The following is a 21,724-nucleotide window of genomic DNA, read 5'->3' on the forward strand; positions in this document are numbered from 1 at the left end:
GTGGCAACCAGCATGTCACTCCAAACCATCAACCCAGACTCTAAATAAGTCCAAATGGGTTTGCTCTTACCTTGTTGCATTGCTTTAAGTATCTCCAAATACCTCCTCTGTGTTTGTGAGTGTGCCTTCCTAGTAAACAGTTCAGATGGCTCAATGAATAAACCGGAGGCTTAGGCTGAAACATATCTTGTGACCCTAGTGGGATGTGGTTCATCCCCCACAGTTCAATAAGTCTATGACAATAGCAATTATCACAAAATGGCAAGATCATGCGAATCAGCTTCATTGCTATACGCAAACATGCATTTAGGGCATGAAATATCAATCGCACACTGGAGACTTCGCAGATAAAAGAAGGGCTGGGACAGAAGGCAGACAAACACACAAGTGAACAGTAGAATTCACCATCACAAGATGTGTTAATGGCTATCTATTACAGTGACTTTAAAGTAGGATTAGTCAAAATCCTGTAGGATATAATAAAGCCACCAGTGGCTTCTAATGATGGTGATATACTACCTTCAGGAAGAAAGCCAGTATGCCTCAGAATTTGGACTGCTGGGACAATACAAGTGGGAGACTGGGGTTGTTCCCCCATCTTGCCTGTGGGCATCTCTTTGGTCACTATCAGGCGCATGAGGATGGGTTAGATAAGTCTTTGATCTGACCTAGCAGGGCACTTCTGTTGCTGTGGGTTGGCATCTTTATCACCAGCTAGCAGCAAGAGCCCATCTACTCTGCAGCTGAACATGGAAAAACTACTTTTAAGAATGGAATGCTGAAAGCATTAATAGCTCTGGAGTGGTAGGACTGGAGTGGAGCTTGGCATTGTACTTTTTCCCCGTTATAAATCCATCCACAGCTTGTATGGCCATTGGCCATGCTGGTTCAAAGATTCTTGGCCCTGTAGTCCAAAGAAGTAACATTTCCAAACTCTGGGAAGGATGATGCTTTCGGTCCCAGGACATTATCCTGCTACTGTTCTTTTACGGATGGCTTCAGCATGTCATTATATAGATTTATTCTAACAGCAACTTTCCAAGGGCAGAAGTGGAAGCAGGAACCAGGTCTATGTGCATTAAATGCCAGAGACCAGGAGAGACATCATAAATACATTAATGCCAAGGAGCAGGGGAGACGTCATAAACACCTTTCTATATTGCTAATAGCATAATGTGCTCTGGTGCTTATGGATTAGAATTGGCTCTGGGAGCCAAACCTGGCTTAAAGGTTAGGGATAATTATAACAGTCTGTTGATGCACAGGACTAATGTCAGTGGTGATTCCTAGCCCACCCTTTTTTTAGCATCTAAGGCCATTTCGCATGCTTTTAAACAAACAAATATCCCCATCTTTGCCTTTTCCCTTCTGAACTCAATATGGAGCTTCTTCCCTCGAGAGGCATGATGTTATTTTCTCCTTGTTATCTTTTCGGCAGGCTTAGAAAATGTTTTGATATGAGACTGCTAGTTGAAAAAGCAAGGCTACGTTTGTTTTGGTTCTCAGTAACCCTGTTTTTAAGACCTTATATTTAATGGATGAGTCCCATCATCCAGCTTTCACCGGTGGTTTCTTTATTTTCCAATTGCCACTCAAAGGGTGTCCAAGAATCCTCTTTCCTACTCCAATGAGAAGCAGCAGAAGGAGACACTGCACCTTACTCAACATCTTCAAAAAGAGGCTGGACAGCTAGCTGAAGATCCTGCATTGAGCGTGGCTTTGCACCTGATAGCCCACAGGGTTTCTTCCAACGTTATGATTTTATGTTGTACATACCTGATATTGGTGGGCCTTTTGTAAGGTCAAATGGTGCCATACTTGTAAAATTTAACTAAATAGTTGAATCCAGCATGCCTACCCTGAACCACACACAGACACACAAAAATCTTCACCCATACACTCTTTTAAGATTTTTCTTGAAAGGAAGCTCAAAGTCCATCATAAATATTTAAAAAGCAACGGGGCTGATGAAATGTTTCCAAAAGCTTCTTTGGAAATGAGCAGGTCTTTAAAAGGCAAAGATAAATAAGAAGTGAGCTGCGCAGAGACGGTATGATATACCAAAGTGAAAGGCTGTGTTTGACTACAAGTCTCAACACAATTCAAGAAGCTATTCAAACCCATCAGTATTTAAATGCATGTAAGCCAAGCTGCCCTGGGAAAAGAGAAATCTAGGCTTGAACATGTGAATGACAAGGAAAAGATGTGCATGACCTGTGTGCTCCACATTTTAGCATACCAGTACACAAAGGACATAAGACTACTCTTAAGAAGGAGAAGAGAGGAATTGCAACTGTGCATCTCCTCTGCATAGTGCAAATTATTATTATTATTATTATTATTATTATTATTATTATTATTATTATCCTTTATTTATGAAGCGCTGTAAATTTACACAGCGCTGTACATGCAATCTTTTTCGTTAGACAGTTCCCTGCCCTGGGGCTTACAATCTAAAAAGACCTGACACAGAAGGAGAAGGGAGTGGTGGAGGGAAAGGGTAAGAGGTCCAGCAGTTCCTGTCTACCTCCAAGGCCTGGACCAAGGCAGATGGAATGGAGGGAGGGCTTGGCTTCAAAATGGAAGGTTAATCTTCATCCAGGGAAAATACATACTCTCAAGTAGGATAATGCATATACAATACATAGCAATACAGGAAATGGTTTGATAAACAGAAAACAAAAGAACACCAAATAGCAAGCGACAATTATGCAATGCCTGGGAAGGCTTCTCTGAACAGGATGGTTTTCAACTCCATTTTGAAGCTGGTTAAAGAAGTGATGGCTCTTGTTCGCGGGGGAAGAAGGTTCCAGGAGTGAGGGGCAGCAAGTGAAAAGGGGCGAATCCGGGATGGGGCAGAGGAAATCCTGGGCTGAGACAGGAGCCCTTGACTACCAGAACGGAGGGCCCTGGTGGGAAGGTGAGGAGAAAGAAGGTCTGATAAGTAAGGAGGGGCCAGTCCATGGAGGGCTTTAAATGTCGACAGCAGGAGCTTATACTGAATGCGGAAAGGGAGAGGGAGCCAGTGAAGGGATGCCAACACAGGAGAGATGTGGTCAAAGCGGTGGGTGGAAGTGATAATGCGTGCAGCTGAATGCTGGACAGAGATTAAAGGACGGAGGTGAGAAAGAGGAAGCCCAGCCAGGAGGACGTTACAGTAATCAAGTCGTGAGATCACTAGGGCATGGACCAGGATCTTGGCAGTAGAGGCGGAGAGATATGGTCGGATTTTGGCAATATTGTATAGAAAGAATCTACAAGCCTTGGCTGTGGTCTGGATCTGAGGGATACACGATAGAGAAGAGTAAAAGATAAAGCCAAGACTGCGGGCTTGCTGGACTGGTTGAACAGAAATGTTGTCCAAAGAAACAGAAAAGGAGTGTTGAAGGGTGGGCTTAGGAGGAAAGACAAGAAGCTCCGTCTTGGACATGTTGAACTTCAAATGCCGATGGCGCATCCACTGCGAGACAGCTGTGAGGCAGGACGAAACTTGCTGTTCAAGCCTTGGAGAAAGGTCAAGGGCGGAAAGATACAGCTGGGTGTCATCGGCATACAGATGGTAGGAAAAGCCAAAAGAGCTAATGAGTTTTCCTAAGGACAGTGTGTGGAGAGAAAACAGAAGGGGACCCAGAACAGAGCCCTGGGGAACTCCAACAGAGAAGGGAACAGGAGAAGAAGTCTGACCTCCTGCAACCACTGCAAAAGATCTGCCAGACAAGTAAGATCTAAACCGTCGAGAACAGAGTCTGAGAACCCAAGATCAGAGAGTATGTCAATTAGGAGACAGTGATCAACGGTGTCAAAGGCTGCAGACAAATCGAGAAGGATGAGAACAGAGTAAAGGACATTAGCCTTGGCCTGTAAAAGGTCATTCGAGATCTTAGTGAGAGCTGTCTCTGTGGAATGCCTTGGGCGGAAACCAGACTGAAAGGGATCAAGAATAGAGTTGGCTTCTAGAAACTCAAGACAGCGCGAATACACAACCCGTTCCAAAAGAAAGAGAAATCGGACGATAGCTAGACAAAGAGGAGGGGTCAAGAGAAGGTTTTATCAGAATTGGGGAAATGAGAGCATGTTTGAAGTCCGAGGGGAAGGAGCCTGTAGAGAGAGAGAGAGAGAGATTGAAGATATGGAGAAGCGAGGGCAGAAAGGAGGGAGCTATAGAGATTAGAAGACAAGTAGGAATTGGATCAAGAGAACAGGTTGCAGGTTTGGAAGAGTTCAGAAGTGTAGAGAGTTCATCCAAAGAGGCAGGAGGAAACACAGAGAATTTGTTAGGCGAGGGCGATAGAAGATTATGAGCAGAAGAAGAATCGGGAGGGACTATCTCAGAGCAAATAGTGGAAATCTTAGAGATGAAATAATTAGCAAAGTCATTAGGAGAGAATGATGAAGAGACAGGAGGAGAGGGAGGTTTAAGCAAAGTGTTGAAGGTGGAGAACAAACACTGCGGGCGCCTCTCATTGGCGGAGATCAATGATTTGTAATAAGTTTGTTTAGCCATAGAGAGGGCGCGTGAGAAGGAAGAGAGAACAAATTTGAAATGGATAAAATCAACCCACTCTTTGGACTTTCTCCAAAGACGTTCGGCCGCTCTAGAGCAGGACCGGAGAAACTTAATGTTGGGGGTAAGCCAGAGCTGAGGCCTAGTCTTAGAGGAAGAAGTGTGTACAGAGACAGGGGCAAAATGGTCAAGAGTTGAGGAAAGAGTTGAGTTAAGTAAAGACATAGCTGAATCAGCAGAATCCCCGAGATTTAGGTGCAGAGATGGCTGTCTCTGCTGGACCTCAAAGCATGAGTGGCATCCTTTACTGGTTCCAGCATGTGACGGCGGGAGTTTCCACATCCAAATCTTCCTGGGTAAAGAGAACTGTGAACTCCCTCAAAAAAATGATAGTTCTGTATCAAGGCTCTCCCAAACACTTCTTTGGCTTTTCAAGTAGTCATTACTCACATCTTCTCAAGCAGGTAGTTCACAGAATTTTTTAAATGTAAAGGCATCATAATTTTTTTTTGAGGGGGGGTGTTGTTTATTTATTTGGAGTATGTCTACCTCGCTTATATGACCCTGGCTTCTTGGATTTCACCCCCAAGAGGATCCGTAAATCTCACTTACCAAGTTATGCTGAAAGATGTGGCCAACGGCTTGTGCTCTTTGGGGCTTGTTTTGATCTCTTTGCCGTCTGACAGCCACGATAGTTCTGCTTCCAGAGCAGTAAACCAAAACAAAAATGCCTCAAGGAGGCAGGTAAAAAGTTAAGCGACACTTGAAAGCAAGTGTTTGGAAATGGGACTAAAATGTGAAAACGGTCTTTGGGATCCCAGGGTCCCCTGCCATCAAGCCGGAGAGTGGAATGAGCACCAAGTGAAGACAAGGGGACAAAAGCGTCTCTACAAAGACGCCAAAGCCAGAAGCAACTCCAGTAGGACAGGGCTTGGCAAGAGCTAGGACTAAAACAGCCAGTCTTTAGAGGTTAATGAAATATTCATAGTTTTTTTAAAAAAATTAAAAAATTATCCTGACAAGCCAGAGCCTATAATACAACAAAGAATTGTCAACCTCAATTAAGTGATAGAGAGAGGGAGGCCTTTAATAATGTAACAAAAGGTCACCGGAAAAGTTGCACCGCATGATCTCTTTGCCTTGGAGAGGCTGCACAACAGCTCCGGAACAAGAACATGCCCAAGTGGGACCACCTCTACCTACCAGCTGAATAGCTGTTAAAGTGAGAACAACATAGCTACACCCCTGAGACCCATGAATGGGAGGGCTACAACTACAAGCCTGCGCATACTTAGCAGGGTGCCTCTCTGCCTGAACATTGATAGGATCAAGATGACATTTTCCGTCTTTGATTTATCCATTTAGAGTTAGAAGGGAGGGGATGCTGAAGCCTAACACTGACACCTTAGGTTGAATTATTAGTTTTGCCCATACTGAAATGTTTTAAAATTCTGCACTAAGATAAATCAAACACTATGCCAAGGAAACATACATTCTGCAGCCTATGCTGTAATATATCAAGCTGATCAAAATTTTGCATATTTTGCATAATACAGTCTGTAAATTAAATCATTTTATAGGATTTATTCTAGTTTTGCAACTCATAAGGAGTGGTAAGGAGCAAGAAACAAGAAAGAAACCTTACCCCCAGCCACACAAAGTCATATTCAGTCACACACCGCACTGCTTAGGAAGGTTTTCGGAGAGAGTGCCCACTTTCTTTCAATTATACTCTTGTAGTCATAATGTCTAGAAACATTCATTTAAACAATGATGCTAAGAAAACTGCATTCTGTGCCCCCGACCATTGGTCTACGCTGGCACATACCACAGTATATAGTAACAGTTGTCTGACACTGGGGTCAGGGAAGTCATAGCTCGGTAGTAGAACATGCAATCTGAATGCAAAAGATTTGGGGTATCTGGCTTCTGTGACATAAATGATACAGATAACAGGGGATCGGAGGGGAAACCTTATATCTTCCTGAAAGCTTACATCTTCCTAAGTCAATAGGCCTGAATTCTGTTGTTAGTCTCAGGTAGAATAAATGTATTTAATCAATGGGATTTACATAAGGGATCATTCTTTATTCAGCGTTTGATTCCTTGGGTCCACTCTAACTGGGACCAACCAACAGGATTCAGGCCATAGTGCAAACTGGTCTATGTCAAACACCCATGTTTCCAGTGATCTCAACAACATCCCAAATATTTCATTAAATTTAGTGTGTGCAGCTTCCCAAAATCAGTGTGAAGGAGGTCAACCATGTCACCATTTTAGAGGGTGGGAACTGAGAGATCACAACACATTCATGAAAGGTCTCCCAAAACTATGTCCAGCAAAGCCATTTTGGGTCTCATAGTGTAAAGAAGCTTCACACGCTGCGGAGAGGTGCGCTATTTGGAAAAATGAAGGCTTCTCAAGAGCAACCACAAAAGGAAAATATTCATAGCCGCTCTTGCCAGCTCCCTGTAAATACATGATGGCTTTCAGTTGCATGTATTCTTCTTATCCTATCTACCCTGCCAGGTCTCCTTTAGCTCCACGATACGAATTTTGTGGTATATCCAGTAACAGTTGCCAAAATCAGTTCTTATGGGAGAAGAAACCGAGTACGGCAGGGGTTGTCAGCATGGAAAAAAAGGACAATTTTTATTGTTGCTGTACTGTTACCGCGTTGCATAAATCCATAGATCTCTTTATATCTGATCCCATCCTCAGCCCTGGAATGCTATAATCTCAGACCTTAATGGCAAAAGAAGCCTTCAAGCTAAAGTTAAATCCAGCGTAAGCTCGCCGCTGTAGGAAAGTTACTTGCAGTTACAGTGGAAAGCGACTGCAAACATTCTCCAGGATTCAGTAATGAATAGCTTTGTTGGCAGCACTTAAGCAACAGCAGAATCCGCCAGAGGTGCGTTTTCCTGTTGCAATGTTTTCTTTCACATCTAGTACCTTCGTTTATTTACCTGGTAAAATTTGGAAAGCCATGTTTTATGTAATTAGGGGAGGCACATAACTGAAAGGAGAGTTTCTCTCTCTAAATCCAAACCCTATTTTGGGTTCATGAGAGTCATCTCTAGCAAAAGCCAGGCCTCCAAATTAATCCAAGATAACCAGGCCAAAGACAAATCAGATCAAATCTAGACATAGTTTGGGGATGCAAAGTTGAGCAAGGGAAGAGCCATTGACGATTCTCCTGATCTCACATGTATTCATTATCATTCACCTCGCCAAGGTACCAGTGTTTCCACATCTGTATCTGTTACGCATCTAGTAATATACAACAGATGGCTTCCATTTTTGCAGGGGCTCCTAAATTAAACAATTTCCAAAAAGGGAACATGAGGCAAACATGCTGAAGCCCCCAAAGGGAATTCTTCCAGAGACCATGCATTTCAACTGAGTTCCATAGGAAACAAAAAATAGGCGTTAGGTCTACCTTGGTTTGGAGGTTGTTATATATCCAAAAGGGGAAGGCAAGAAATAATTACCTTAATGCACAGAATAAAAAACAAAACCCAGACCACTAACAGCTCTCCTCTACAAATAATAAGCAGGGCTATCCTTACCAATCTGTATTTCTTTATTCATTTTTATTCATTACTTTTACAGTCCGCCTTTCTCCCGTGGCTGGGATACAAGTCGGCTTCCAACTACCAGTAAAAGCTACCATTAAAATTGCAATTACAGATATTAAAATATAAATTAAAATAGTAATGTTATTAATACACTAATAACTGAACTTGTATGCAAATACAGCAACAGTCTACCACTAAGCTCTAGACTTTCTGTGTATCCCAACTAGGCTATGTAGTCCCTGCCTCTCATCTAACATGCAAGATTACTTAGTTGACTTCCAACTGGCCGATTTTGATTTTCCATTGCAATTTTACTTCCAGAAGTGTGTGCACAGCTTAAGGAAGAAACAATATTTATACGGAGATATGCGAGTCTTCACGGCGAAACCACGCAAAACAATCAAGAGGGGAAAGAATCAAAGTCCCTTCATTCAATATACACAGCCCTCGGCGAGAGGTTAATTCTGCTTAAACCGCAAAATAAATCCCAGGTTCAGACTCACGACAGAATATGAAATATCAAAAGGCGTTTCTCGATGGCTCTAATCACAAACCCACTGCTCTCGCCACTGCTGCCCATGCATAATGAGGGTGAAGTATGTTAATGACAGGATGGCGCAGCCCAGAGACGTCTTTTGGTGGCGGTATTAATTGCATTTTGAGAAAGAAGCATGAATTGTGCTTATACAAGCTAATTAGTATGGGTTGGCTAATTAATACTGGAAAGTCAAACTGCCTTTGTCTTGTCAACTGCAATTAGCTGGAGCTGTTTAAATTTCTCTCTCTCTCTCTCTTTTTCCCCCAAGTAGTAAACTGACTTTTAGAAGAGAGGTAATTGAATCATGAGCTAGAATACACTGTGTCAGTTAGCTTTGCAGGTCTATTATCCTTTGATACAGTAGTTCTGGACTACGCGAGTGCAATGTCACGGGTAGCAAATGCTGCCAACCAAGCCTTCTGGCATCCCTAGAAGCAATCTTATTTTCGCCCGGCACTATCTGCTAGTCATTCATTACTCCAGGTTACCCTCTTTGTCCAAAAGAGCCATGCAACCATTAGTCATATCTGATCCTGTACAGGACATCCATCCACTTTAATTACTCCACTCCCTTGACTGTGATTATTGTGCAATCCTACTGTTAATTATTGTCGCATTATGATAGAGCTAGTTTTTAATTGAAATTACTATTGTTGTTGTATTTTATTGATTGTACTTGTATGTATTTTATTAGATTGTAATCTCGCCTCGATCCTAAGGGAGAGATGGGAAATATAAATATATTATGTATTATTATTATAAACATTAACAAGTTTATTTAGTAGGCATGACAGAACACTAAAAGTAAAATTCACATATAGGTGGGTGTCCATATCCACAAATTCTACATCCATGGATTCAACCAACCATGGCTTACAAATTATTATTTTTAAAGCAAACCTTGATTTTGCCCTTCTATATAAGGGACACCATTTTAGGATGCCATTGTATATAATGGGACTTGAGCATCCATGGATCTTGGTATCTGGGAACCAAACCCCAGCAGATACCAAAGGCTCATTATATGGAAAGGTTGCAGACCTCAAAATAATAGTCATCACTTCTAGCTTTGTTTTCAGCAAACGCCGGGTTGATTTGGGGGGCAGTGGCTTTTCAAGTATCTGGGGTTCTTGAGAAGGTTGTGGGAACTAAGTCCCTGTGTTGCGCAGCATTTTTAAGTCATCGGGTTTTGTTTGTTTAAATCAGCCGTTTAAAAAAACCTTGTGGCTTTTGAGAGCCACAGACCATACGTTCCACAGCCATACAGTCAGGTTACTGCTGAAGAGTTTGCTTCTCAAAACGTTTTGAAGGAAGCGTGGGCTACACCGTGAGATACAGCAGGCATAGATTTTACCTCTCCTCCCTGTTGACACAAACTTAAAAGCTTTCTTAGGTCAATATCAGACTCAATTAGTTATTAGTCAAAGTAGGACACTCACTGCAGCAAAAAGTATTTTGAAACGATTCCTGCAGAGCGCAGATCTGCTTAACACACAGGAACACCAATATAATGAGGAGGAAAGAAAGAAGGCGGGGAGGAACAGGGAAAGTATTCCTAGAGCATGGAAGTAATTTGTAAAAACTGTTGCATCTTCAGAATGACAATAGCCATGGTAAGAGATGAGCCATCGAGGTTTAGGTTTATGGTGAGCAACAAACCATCCTTCTGTGCTCTTTGATAGTTTCTCTTCCATCCCTCAACTTGATGCAATTTGTTCACAGTAGATTGTGCTAAAGGAAGGCTCTGCATGGAAGAGATTTCAAGGGAACATGCTGCACATTTTTTTACTGGCAGTGTAGGCATGCCAAAGAGCAACCGAGTCTCCAAGCTGAGAGAGTTGATTTGTTTTTAATGAGTACCTAAATTTGTGAGTGACCACCATTTGCTACTCAGGCATTTGCCACGCAAAGGCACCAGAGGAGATCCTTCCCCATCTGAGTTTGGGCTAGAAAGAGATTGGCTCCATGGCTGAACAACATACACTGGGAACTGAAGAGGAGGGATGCATTCCTCTAGACTCTGCTGGACTTTTTGGCACCTTTCAGCCCCATCAACCATGGCACCTTGCAGAGATATTTAATTGAGAATTGCCTATCCTCCTATGAAGGATAAGACTTGCAGTTGGAGAACCCTAATTCCACTTGACTCTTCATAGTTCTTAAGGCACATGATTAAAGGAGTTCACTTTGCTGCTTCTGATTTTAAGGACTTAAGTTTTAATTTGTATTTTACGATGCCTTGTTTGAGAGCGTTCCGTTCTGCTTTGGAGGGCCTTGTTAGGGCCCTAAGGCAGAATAAAAATACTCCTACGTATGAATAAATAATGCTAGAAAAATTCCAGCTATTAAAAAGAGAGAAAAGAAGAAGAAACTAAGAAGAGACAAAAGTGTTGTAGAGCCAAATCTGTCACCAAATGAAGTGATCACAGCCATTTCGACGTCTCAATTAAAACCCATTTTAGCTTCAGATCTGACTGTAGCAAATCCTTAAGGGACCCTCCATTGCACAGCTTGACTCAGCTGGCAGGCTCTCCTTACAGAAGGCCCAATATTGGAGCTGCAAATAGTTACAGCCCAGCTGAAAGACCTTGGCATGTGTGCAGCAGTTCATTACTGAAACCACAAGGGTGCTGGCAACTAAAAGAGAAGCAAATTAATAGAGCTGTCCAAGGATGCTTGAAAACAGGACAGACAGGAATGAGAAGAGAGGTTGGACTGAAAAGTAAAAAATTGGGAGGAGATACCCTTGACAAGTGATTAATATTTCTCAAGAACAGACTATCAATAAGAGATAGCATCTCTGAAGAAATGGTATATGCTATAGATATACATTGTGGGATGATCTTTAAAGAACTGTGTAATTGTGCAACAATCACACTTTTATATCTATATGGTCAATGGCAAAATTCACCACTGTGAATGTCAGCACCTAAGAGAACCAATAACTCTGGTAGTGTAGTACGTCTTGTATGAGTAGAAGAGCCAATCTCAACGCTTGATATCTCTTAAGATCAAGCGCTGGCAAACACCTCTATCTGAGACTCTGGGGAGTCTCTGCCAGTCAACCAAATTGGGGCTAGATACTCCAATAAATCTAACAGCTAACCCTTATGTCAGGTTGGAGTAATGTATGGCTTCATTGAGATCCCTGTTCTGAATTTATATGAAGCCTGTCCAATTCAGGTAATGCATCCTGCCTCACAATGCGATAATGGTCCATCTTTTGAGACCATGTGGTGCCCATCAGCATCCCCCAAGTTCCTGAAAGTGAGTCTTTCTGAAGTTATACTTATTCAGGAAGGAGAACCTCGTGAGACTTGAACAATGTGTGAACGCTCCACAGAAATGACCAGACAGAGGTTGAGTATTTAGCCAGGAACCACTGTATATATTTCTTTCCGTGACAGCTTGTCCTACATACAGTATTTCTTTTGCTTCCACGAATACAAACAGATTTCCATAAACCTTTTCATGCTCATGCTATTTGTTTTATGCTGTTTAGGTTTACTTGAGCTGAAATGTTCTGACCATGAAACCTTGTAACCTGCTCATTTGCAGGTCTTGAACTGCCAAAAAACTGAAGTGTAAGTTATGGATGAATATAAAGAAAGGTACAGAAAAACAAATTGCAGCGTTGTTTTGTTCAACCCCAACCACGCAGAGCCCAGCTCCTCCAGCCAACGGATGTGCGTAAGTCACCAAAGGGGATAAAAGAATCTGAGCTGAAGAACAGCGGAGAGGGGGGAAATTAAACATTGTGACGGAAACCAGTTTGCAGAAAATTCTGCATAATCACACCAGCAAACCCCTTTAAACAGCTTTGATAAATAAGTAGCTACCTCAAGAAAACATCTGAGAGTATACAAAGGGCTGCCTTTTTTCTGTTCACAGCCATCAGGAAATTCAACAATTTATTTTTGAATATGACAAGCCTATTTTGCCCACTTTAATACTTCAACGTTTAATCATGGATATCAAAGTTCTGAACAACGTGCCATGAAATGTGCAAAATCTTTAAGCCAAGAAATAAGTGCTGCTTTAGTGGATATTAAATGCAGCCCTGGAGCTCTATTCTACGGCAGCATGTAGGAAGGAAAGGAAGAGGCTTTCCAGAGAATGGCGCTGCATAATGTATCCCAGCAGAGTTCAGAGATTTCAAGTAGGACCAAAGGTGATTTTAGACAAGATGAAAAGTCAAAGCACAGGTGTCACGCTACAACTCTTACTACAACTCCATGCCTCAGCTAAACCCAGGAGATGTTCACATCTCTGGTGATACCTGGGTACTCTCCACACATCCTCAAACAAGAAGAGAATGCAAATCTCAGGGATTCATATGGAGCAATTACAATTGCAAACGATAGTTCAAGCCATTGACATAATTGGTCCAACAATAAAAATCAGGAGGGTGGAAACTGTGGGGTATACATGTCTGTTTACAATTAATTGTCCAACTTTCTCCGTGATGAAGGGCTTTTTGCTAAGGAAATCCTGTGTTTTAGTGGGTGGCACAGGTTAAAAAATGCTCTTGTTCCCAGAATATATCATTAACAAATTCCCCCAACCCTGACACTTACCATATCTGCCCTTTTCTTCTGGTTTCCTGCTTCTTCCAAAGTCTGGGACAACTGAGCCTTCAAGATAAGAAAGAAAGAAAGAATCAAGAAAACAGAACAAAACAAAACGAGAGGCAAAAACCACTGTTACAGCGGCACAGGGCTGCAAATAGAAAGTTGAAATGTCACCTCATCATGGTTAAGAATTATGCAAATATTATAAAGGGAGAAATGTAATAAATAATCAAATATTCACTATATCTTCGGAAATGTTGAGATTTGAGTGTTTCCCAGTGAAAAAGTGAACACAAAAGGTCAATGCACCAACAGAAGTGAGGGTGAGAAACAATGACAGAGGGATCGCATTGTGGTCATACTTCCATATATACAACGACAATAACTTCATTCAGTGATTCTTTCACAGAAATGGAGTCATGGAAGAATATTTCTGGGGCTGCTAAAACTTGCTGCAAAACAGCCTCAGAGAACATCCGGAAAGAGAGACTTCTTCAGTGAAGAACCATGATGGGAGGTTGGATCGGGGAAGAACTGTGGCATCCTGAGACACACAGATTTAGAAACGCCATTGCAAATATTGTCAAACATGTGGGACTCTTGTTTTCCTTTTTGCAAAAGAATCGGTGTGGCAGGCCCTCAGCCATAGGAATTCCAGACCAACGCTGATATTTTATCCTTGTTTTGAAAGAAACAGCATGCAAACATACTCTTCTTATTTTCCCCTCTTCTTTTCGTTTTCATGATATCATGCTACAGACCAATTATCCTCCCTGCAGCTCCGTACACAGAAGCTCAAAGAATAATCTCAACTGATGGCACAGAAACTCATTTAAACCACCTCAACATACCCAACGAGAATGGAAGCCTTTCAAACAAACTAATTCGTGTCATTGCAGGCATTATTCATTAAAGCTCTCCGGGGCCTTTAGAACAACATCCCGACACGGCACCAAAATGATCTTTACAAGCACACTACCCAAGACAGAGGTGAACAGCAAGCGATTCAGTACAAAGAAGTGGCGCCAGTGGAGGAGTGCGGAGGAAACCATCAAGGCACAAAAGCTAATCACACCGAAATGGAAGAAAACAAAAATTACTGTCTCAAGAGCTCAACATAAAATGTGCCACTCTGCGTTCCAAACAAACCTTGCAATTATGCGCTTGCCGCAGCCATGGGTTCAGCAGGAACTACCACCAAGTCGCACAACCTGGCTGCGCGCACCCTGCAATCACACCCGATTATTAATGCAAAGGGGCCCCCAAACTGGATTTATAGGATTCTAATATCAATTCAGTGCCTGGCGTGGAAACATGGAATCATGCTAATTAAATACTGCAGGGGAGGCCTCTCCTGTGCCAGAGGGTCATAATAAAATTATTGCTAAGTTTGTCGCTGGGACGTCACGCTGCCGGGCGTAAATACAGTGGTATCTGGAAACAACTTCTTCTCCAATATTTAATCAAGTTGAATTACATCAGCAGGTTGGAGTCAACACCGAGACGCAAAGAGGAAGATTAGAAGTTTTCTTGGCAACTGTGATCACAAACTTCTTCACAGGCAGCAACTGCTTTTATCTAGGCACTAAATCAAAACTGGGGGGAAAGTAAAAGTAAAAAGTAAAAAGTAATTCTCTGATATCTCAACAAAACCTTTCTGAATAGGATTTTCATGTGTGGAATGCCAACTAGCAGGCTGCATTGAGCTCCGTTCTTATGCTGTTTCTCACATCCGCAGCCTGAGCAGACGTCTTAACCAGACTTTTGACATGCAAAGCAACTGGAGTTGATTCTGTCCTATTAAAGTTACCATACTACCCAATTTACATCTCCTTTTTACCTTAACCCAGTGTGTGCTTAGGCTGTTAATCTGAGTCCAAGGCCTGTGGATGATGAATGGGAATTTAGTTTTAGTTCTTTTATTATCAGAATTTACTATAGTTCAAATATAGGGGAGGGGGACAGATCAGCCCATCTCTAGAGATGAATGACATTTCCCCCCAGGTCATTTTTAATCCAGATTTGGAATGCAGGAAGAGAACAAAAACTGTCTTCCCCTCCATCCCTAATGCCTGCTTGGGTTGTAAATGTAAGAACAGCATAACAATATATTCTGCCAGAGAATCCATTTATGTCCTACCCTTTAGAAAGCAGTAGAATTTTGTAGTAGCAATTTCAGCTGCAAAATGCCTTTAGAAGGTGATAGAATATAAAGAATAAGCACTACCATTTCAAAAACCTTGTGGGGTTTTTTTAACCCTATGTCCCCTGACTATGTCATCTGTTGCCACCTTTCATCTTCATGGAGAGTCATTCAGAAAGATCTGGGGACATTTTCTGAGACCTGGGAATCAGGACAAATAAACGTCTCATTTACCTAACTGTCCAATTGCTTTTGGTCCACTGAGGAACATCTGTTTGACTGGTCAAACAGCACCAATCTCCAGGGTTATGCTACACTGCACTACAGAAAGTGGAAATCTAACCCATCACCAGCCTGACAGTCATGTGCACACTTTTAATTAAGAAAGAAAAATTCAGCTCTGAACTTCGCCAACGGTTCATTTAATCAGTGCGCTTCAAGAAAGCTGCTAGCTGCCTTAACAGCTTAGAAGCAGCAGCTGGGAAGAGACTTGGGAAGGCACAAAGCTACCTATTGCTCTCCCTCAGTCCTAGAACACTTGTGGGGTCTTGTGTTGTGCTTTGTTTTGTTTTAGAGGGGCAGTCGTGGAGAAAACAAGGGAAAATGTGTCCCTTGTAACTGGTATGAAACAGACTGTTTTCATATTATGAATATGCAGCAGTTTGGTCCTTTGGCCAAAACCCTACATAGTCTCGAATATTGTCACAATGCTTTAGCAGTGTATAGAGCAGTGATGTCCAATCTCTGGTCCTCCAGGTGTTTTGGACTTCAACTCCCAGAAGCCCCAGCCAGTTTGGCCAAAACTCAAGAATTGTGGGAGCTGAAGTCCAACACATCTGGAGGACAAAGATTTGGAAACCACTGGTATAGAGCATTTCAATGAAACACTTGCCATTATATTTATGAGTACAAAAAGAGGACTGATTTCAGTTAACATACACTAGATTTCATCTTGTCTAGCATGAACAAACTAACACTAGAATGTTTCCTGGATATTATTATTTTAAGCTGGTCTTACAGCTCTGTACCCATGGCAAAGCTCTGCTTACAAGCCCTGAAACCTGCTCAACTTGGATAGATCTCTGCTGCCTTCTTCCCAGCTAAAGTTTGGCCCAAAGCAGTGCTCAGCTCCAGATAGTCTGCTTCTCTCTCAGATCATCTATCTGAACTGCTGAAGAATGCCAGGAGCCTCAGACAGATTCCCTAGACCTAAATGTCGACAACCGCTCTCATAAGCTGCAGACTCTCACGATACCCAGCTAAGCCTAAGAATACTTCCAACCCATATGGAAGAATATTGAAATCTCAGTATTCCTCATACTAAGAATCCAAAGTAATAAGGTTAATGAGAGATTCTGACCTACAGCATCTGGAAAGGCGTGCAGTTGTGTTGCCATTTACATGCAGAAGAAAAAAGAATCGGAAAAGCATAACAGAAGATTTTCTTGTAAAAATGCAGAAAATTGAGAGTATATATGGGCACAGTACAAACCTATATAACAAGATGATAAAGACCACTTCTTCATTTATCTTGAAATCTAGTGAGAGGAAAGGGGATATCAAAGCGAACAGGCGCACGTGAAACACGGAGACTTCATTTGGTGAGGAAAAATAAAGGATTATGCTGAAGGTGCTTCAAGAAAAGAAGATTTGGGGAAGGATCTCAGAAGGTGAGCAAAGAGTTCAGCATGCAAGGCAGTATGAGGTATAAACAGTAACTCATTTATGATAGCAGGACCAAAAGTCAAAGCAAAAGGCAGTTTTCATCTCAGTGTTTGCTAGCTAGGAAGAACAAGCTTAACCAAGAGAGCCACACTGGATCACTTATATTATACTAAGCTTTGGAAAGCAAAGAATTTAATTAGTACAGGTACATACTAAATTTCTAGAATGAATAATAAATGGTTGGTATGCAATCAAATAATTCTTTAACCTGGTCCACACATTAATTGTGTGTAAATAGCTAAAACCAAGGACCTGCCCATTGAAATCTACCATAAAGGCTTTTGCCTAGCCCTTCTCCAATGTTCTAACCTCCCTGTCTGCTTTGAGAGAATGCCAGACTGCAGATGCAATTCGTGACACGCTTCCGAAATTGTGCTGCAGTTTAACTTGAGATATAAGGACCTTTTCAGAACACTTTTTTCCTAATCTTCGTGCTTCCTAGTGCTTTTCAATTCAACAGCATCAAGCAACTCCTAAAGAACAATAAATGTAGCAACATCAAGTGTCTTAAAAACTGTGTACATAAGCAAGAGAAAATGGGAGCGGGACACAGATAGGAAGACCCCAGACATAAATTAATCCCAGCAGCCCATGACCATTGCTCCCTTCCTGACTGTTGTGGGAGTCTGTCAAGCAACCATTATAACCATCGACTGAATTTGGAACAATTGGGATAGCAAATAACAAACTGTTTCGGACACAACCTATTCATTAACTGTCTGACAGTTACATCGGACATATCAGCACTGGACTCATTGTGAGGAAGGGCAAGATATAAATCAAACAAATTAGATAAATCAACAAACACACCCCAATTGCTTCTCATCCGCCAGACGGAGAAGCAATCACCCGTTGTGATAGATTACGCTGCTTCATAGGAGAGTACAACTCACCAAACAGCAAGTAACATCTTTGACAAAGTGCTGGACCACCATCTCTGGCCATCAGATGCATCCTCAGCTCTGGGGAAGGATATGTCAGGTTTACACATATCCCCTGTAACCCATATTTAATAAAATTCTAGAAAAGTACCATTTCAGTGTTCCATGAGAAATTGATGAAATGAAATTGAAATAGTTAAAGAATTGACATATCTAGGATCAAACATTGACCAGAATGGAGACTGCAGTAAAAAGATAAGAAGAAGACTAGAAATGGGAAGGGCAGCTATGAAAGAACTGGACAAGATACTGAAGAGCAAATACATACAAATGAGCACTAAAGTCAGAATTGCCCAGGCCACTGTATTTTCCATCATCCCTATGTACAGATATGACAGCTGGACTGTGAAGGAAGCAGACAGAAAGAAAATCAACTCATTCAAAATGTGGTTCTGGAGAGGAGTCCTTAGGATGGTCCCATGGACAGCCAAGAAGACAAACAAATGGGTTCTTGGACAGATCAGACCAGGGCTCTCCTTGAAAGCTGATGATCAAGTTGGGACTATTGTTCTTTGGCCACATCATGAGAAGGCAGGGATCACTAGAAAAAATAATATTGCTAGGAAAGGTGGAAGGTAGAAGAAAGAGAGGAAGACCACAGACCAGATGGAAAGATTCAATTGGGGGGTTATGGGCAAGGGCTTGTTGGATCTGGGCAAGAATGCAATGAAGGATAGGGATTCTTGAAGGTGTCTCATCCACAGGTTCGCTATGAGTCTGAGTCGACTCGAGGGCAGCTAACAACAACAACAAATCTTTTCTGAAGAAGCACATGAGGTCTCCAGGCTGTCTCTCCTGTGATTCCCACCACCCCACTTCCCAGTTCCAGTCCTATCAGGGCTTATATTTTAACATCCTGTTCACTTAAGCTGCCTACAAAACTGATATATCAAAGAACAGCCTGAGCTTGTAACAGGAAAATGGGGTGGCACTGTTTTAAATGCAAGTCAAGAAAACCTATGGAGTGCAATTCACTATCATGATTCTGCCACAACGTGGCCTAAATAAAAATGGGGCCCAGAAATCACGTACTGTATGCAGTTTGATGATTGAATTAAAAAGGATTTAAAAGAGCCAGCCTCTGACTTGGGATTCCCACACCTTATCACACTAAGCATTTCTTCATAGAGACAGCCTTAATATCTTGACTTAAAAGGTCAAGTCAATAAAACTGGGTACAATGTTTTCTTTCTTATTGATTCATAATTAAACTCATAATACTCGGATGCTGATGTGAGTACGTTACACAGGGCTTCTTCTGTGGCAACACTCCAATTGTGCAACGTCCTCCCAAAGGCAGTCAGCCTGGCTCCGTCTTCATTAAGCTTCTGGCAGACAGTCCAAACTGTGACGTCTTGTCAAACCTTTTGACTGACAGCTTAATTCTGAGCTATATTCTAAGGCAGTGGTTCCCAAACCTTTGTCCTCCAGGTGTTTTGGACTTCCAGTCTCCCCATTTTTCTCTCTCATTTGTTTTCTGACTTGAGGCAGAAAGCCATAAATTGCTTTGGTAACAATATGGAGGGTCTTCCGATGCAGACTATGGCTATCCTGAAGAGCGGAGAAAACACACAGCTCAAAACTCTAGCCCTTTTTTTAATGCAGCAAGCACCCAGGAAAGCTCTCCCCTATTTTTTGTTCTCCTCTTAACAAGGCAGGTGGATGCAGACCTAGCAAGTCAATTTGGGCATTTGGGCGATTATTGCCCTCTTTACCTACAAGGTCACAGACTCAAAATGAATCTCTCCACAGAAAGTGGTCTCTGAAATGAAGCTGAGTCAAGTTTGATCAATATCTAGGAGACACTTCATTGTCTCTGCATTTTTTATATATATATATATCAAAAATTCTGCTGGAGAATCACAAACCTGTGCCACTTCAGCATCTTGGTTCAAAAACATGGACCTTCAATAAGGCTAAGGAAGCGAGTGCTTGTGATGAAGTGCCAAGACGTTTCTTTCGGTTCCTTTTATTTTTGCAATCTAGCAACCACTGTGCCAGGGCCGAAAGATATTCTCTCTCTAGATTCATATTGGCTGTGCTGTGCATAATACAGGCTTCAGAAACCAAACTGGCTCAAGATACAGCCTAAAAACCCTACACTGTGGCTCCAAATTGGTTGCTCAATATGCAACGGTCATTAAAAGTGGACATGCCACTAACAACTGGGTAACTATGCAAGTTCTCTCCTCTGGACATAGCAAAAGCAATTGTTCTAATGCAAGAAACCACTCCAAAACCTAGAAGGGCCAGACGTATGAAACACGTTACAAAATGCGACTTGTCAAATATCAGTATTTACAGCTAAAGAAGATATACGTTCTGCTAGTTCGTAGTTGTTTATCCAAGACACCAAAATGGGTTAATTGATACAGCAAATACGTTTTCCCTCTCATATGTGATATTTTCATACATTTTCCTAGCTTTGCAGCAGCAGTGGAGAGCTTTGATTTCAAACAGCTGCGAACAGCTCTATTGTGTGGGTGGAAAGGATTGTGACAAAACTAACTTCCAATGGTTACACCGCAAGACTTCAGTTTATTTGCATACCGCAATTCACTGTATTAAAATATTGTGAAAGCTGGTATGAAAAGTAATTTCCACCAGTAAAACATGCCAGCTTATGGCGATATGCAAAATAAATTTAAATAGCTAAGAGAAGCTACTGAATTAGCCCTTTCATACGACACCTGACCAAAAATAAATTACCCAATGCATTTCAAAAAGGAGGGAAGAAGAGAGAAAGGCAGGGGCTGGTCCAAAAGAAATGCTATAACTTCATAAAGAATGATACTAGGATGTTTGGTTAAGGTCTGCTTTAAAGCTATAGAGTTTTATTACTCACATGGAACCTTTCATCATCTACTCTTACAAATTATTAGTATTCATTGCCCTTTGGGACAGAACGATAGAACGCTCCTATCTTGGACAAAAAGATTGTGAACCTTGTTTCAGTACCTTGGATCAAACATTGATCAGAATGGGGACTATAGCCAAGAAATCAGAAGAAGACTGTCATAGAATCATAGAATCATAGAGTTGGAAGAGACCACTAGGGCCATCCAATCCAACCCCCTGCCATGCAGGAAATCCAAATCAAAGCATCCCTGACAGATGGCCATCCAGCCTCTGTTTAAAGACCTCCAAGGAAGGAGACTCTATCACCCTCCGAGGAAGGAGTGCATTCCACTGTCGAACAGCCCTAACTGTCAGGAAGTTCCTCCTAATGTTGAGGTGGAATCTCTTTTCCTGCAGCTTGCATCCATTGTTCCGGGTCCTGTTCTCTGGAGCAGCAGAAAACAAGCTTGTCGATGGGAAGAGTAGCCATGAAAGAGCTAAAGGAGATCCTAAACACTAGATATATAACTGAGCACTAAAGTTAACAGTTGCACAAACTATCCTTGTCCCCATGTACGGATGTGAGAGCTGGACAGTGAAGAAAGCGGATAAGAAGAAAATCAATTCATTTGAGATGTGGTGCTGGAAAAGAGTACTAAGGGCACTGTGGAGAGCCAAAAAGACAAACAAATTGGTCCTTGAACAGATCGAGCCTGAAATCTCTTGGCTAGAAAGATGTTCTTACTAGAATCTCTAGGTCCCCTGGCATGACTCTATGGTCAAATGTTGCTGGAAGTCATTCATTTCAATAGCGTTCACTATTATCCATAGTTTTGTGTTTCCAAGTCTTGGAACATATCCCTTGTGGATATGGGGCAATGCTGC

The 21,724-nt window shown here is 41.9% G+C and overlaps 1 protein-coding gene across 3 annotated transcripts in view; it reads right to left on the reverse strand.

The window, feature by feature from the left end:
* MAD1L1 (mitotic arrest deficient 1 like 1) overlaps nt 1–21,724 on the reverse strand; it is a 344,649-nt gene that overhangs the window by 197,475 nt on the left and 125,450 nt on the right. For all 3 annotated transcript variants that reach the window (XM_042437442.1, XM_042437440.1, XM_042437441.1), the window contains one exon: nt 13,199–13,255. In XM_042437442.1, coding sequence (XP_042293376.1) covers nt 13,199–13,255 — 57 coding nt within the window. The remainder of the gene's footprint in view (nt 1–13,198; nt 13,256–21,724) is intronic.

This window comes from Sceloporus undulatus, chromosome 8, assembly GCF_019175285.1.
Source record: "Sceloporus undulatus isolate JIND9_A2432 ecotype Alabama chromosome 8, SceUnd_v1.1, whole genome shotgun sequence".
In the NCBI taxonomy this organism is placed as follows: domain Eukaryota; kingdom Metazoa; phylum Chordata; class Lepidosauria; order Squamata; family Phrynosomatidae; genus Sceloporus; species Sceloporus undulatus.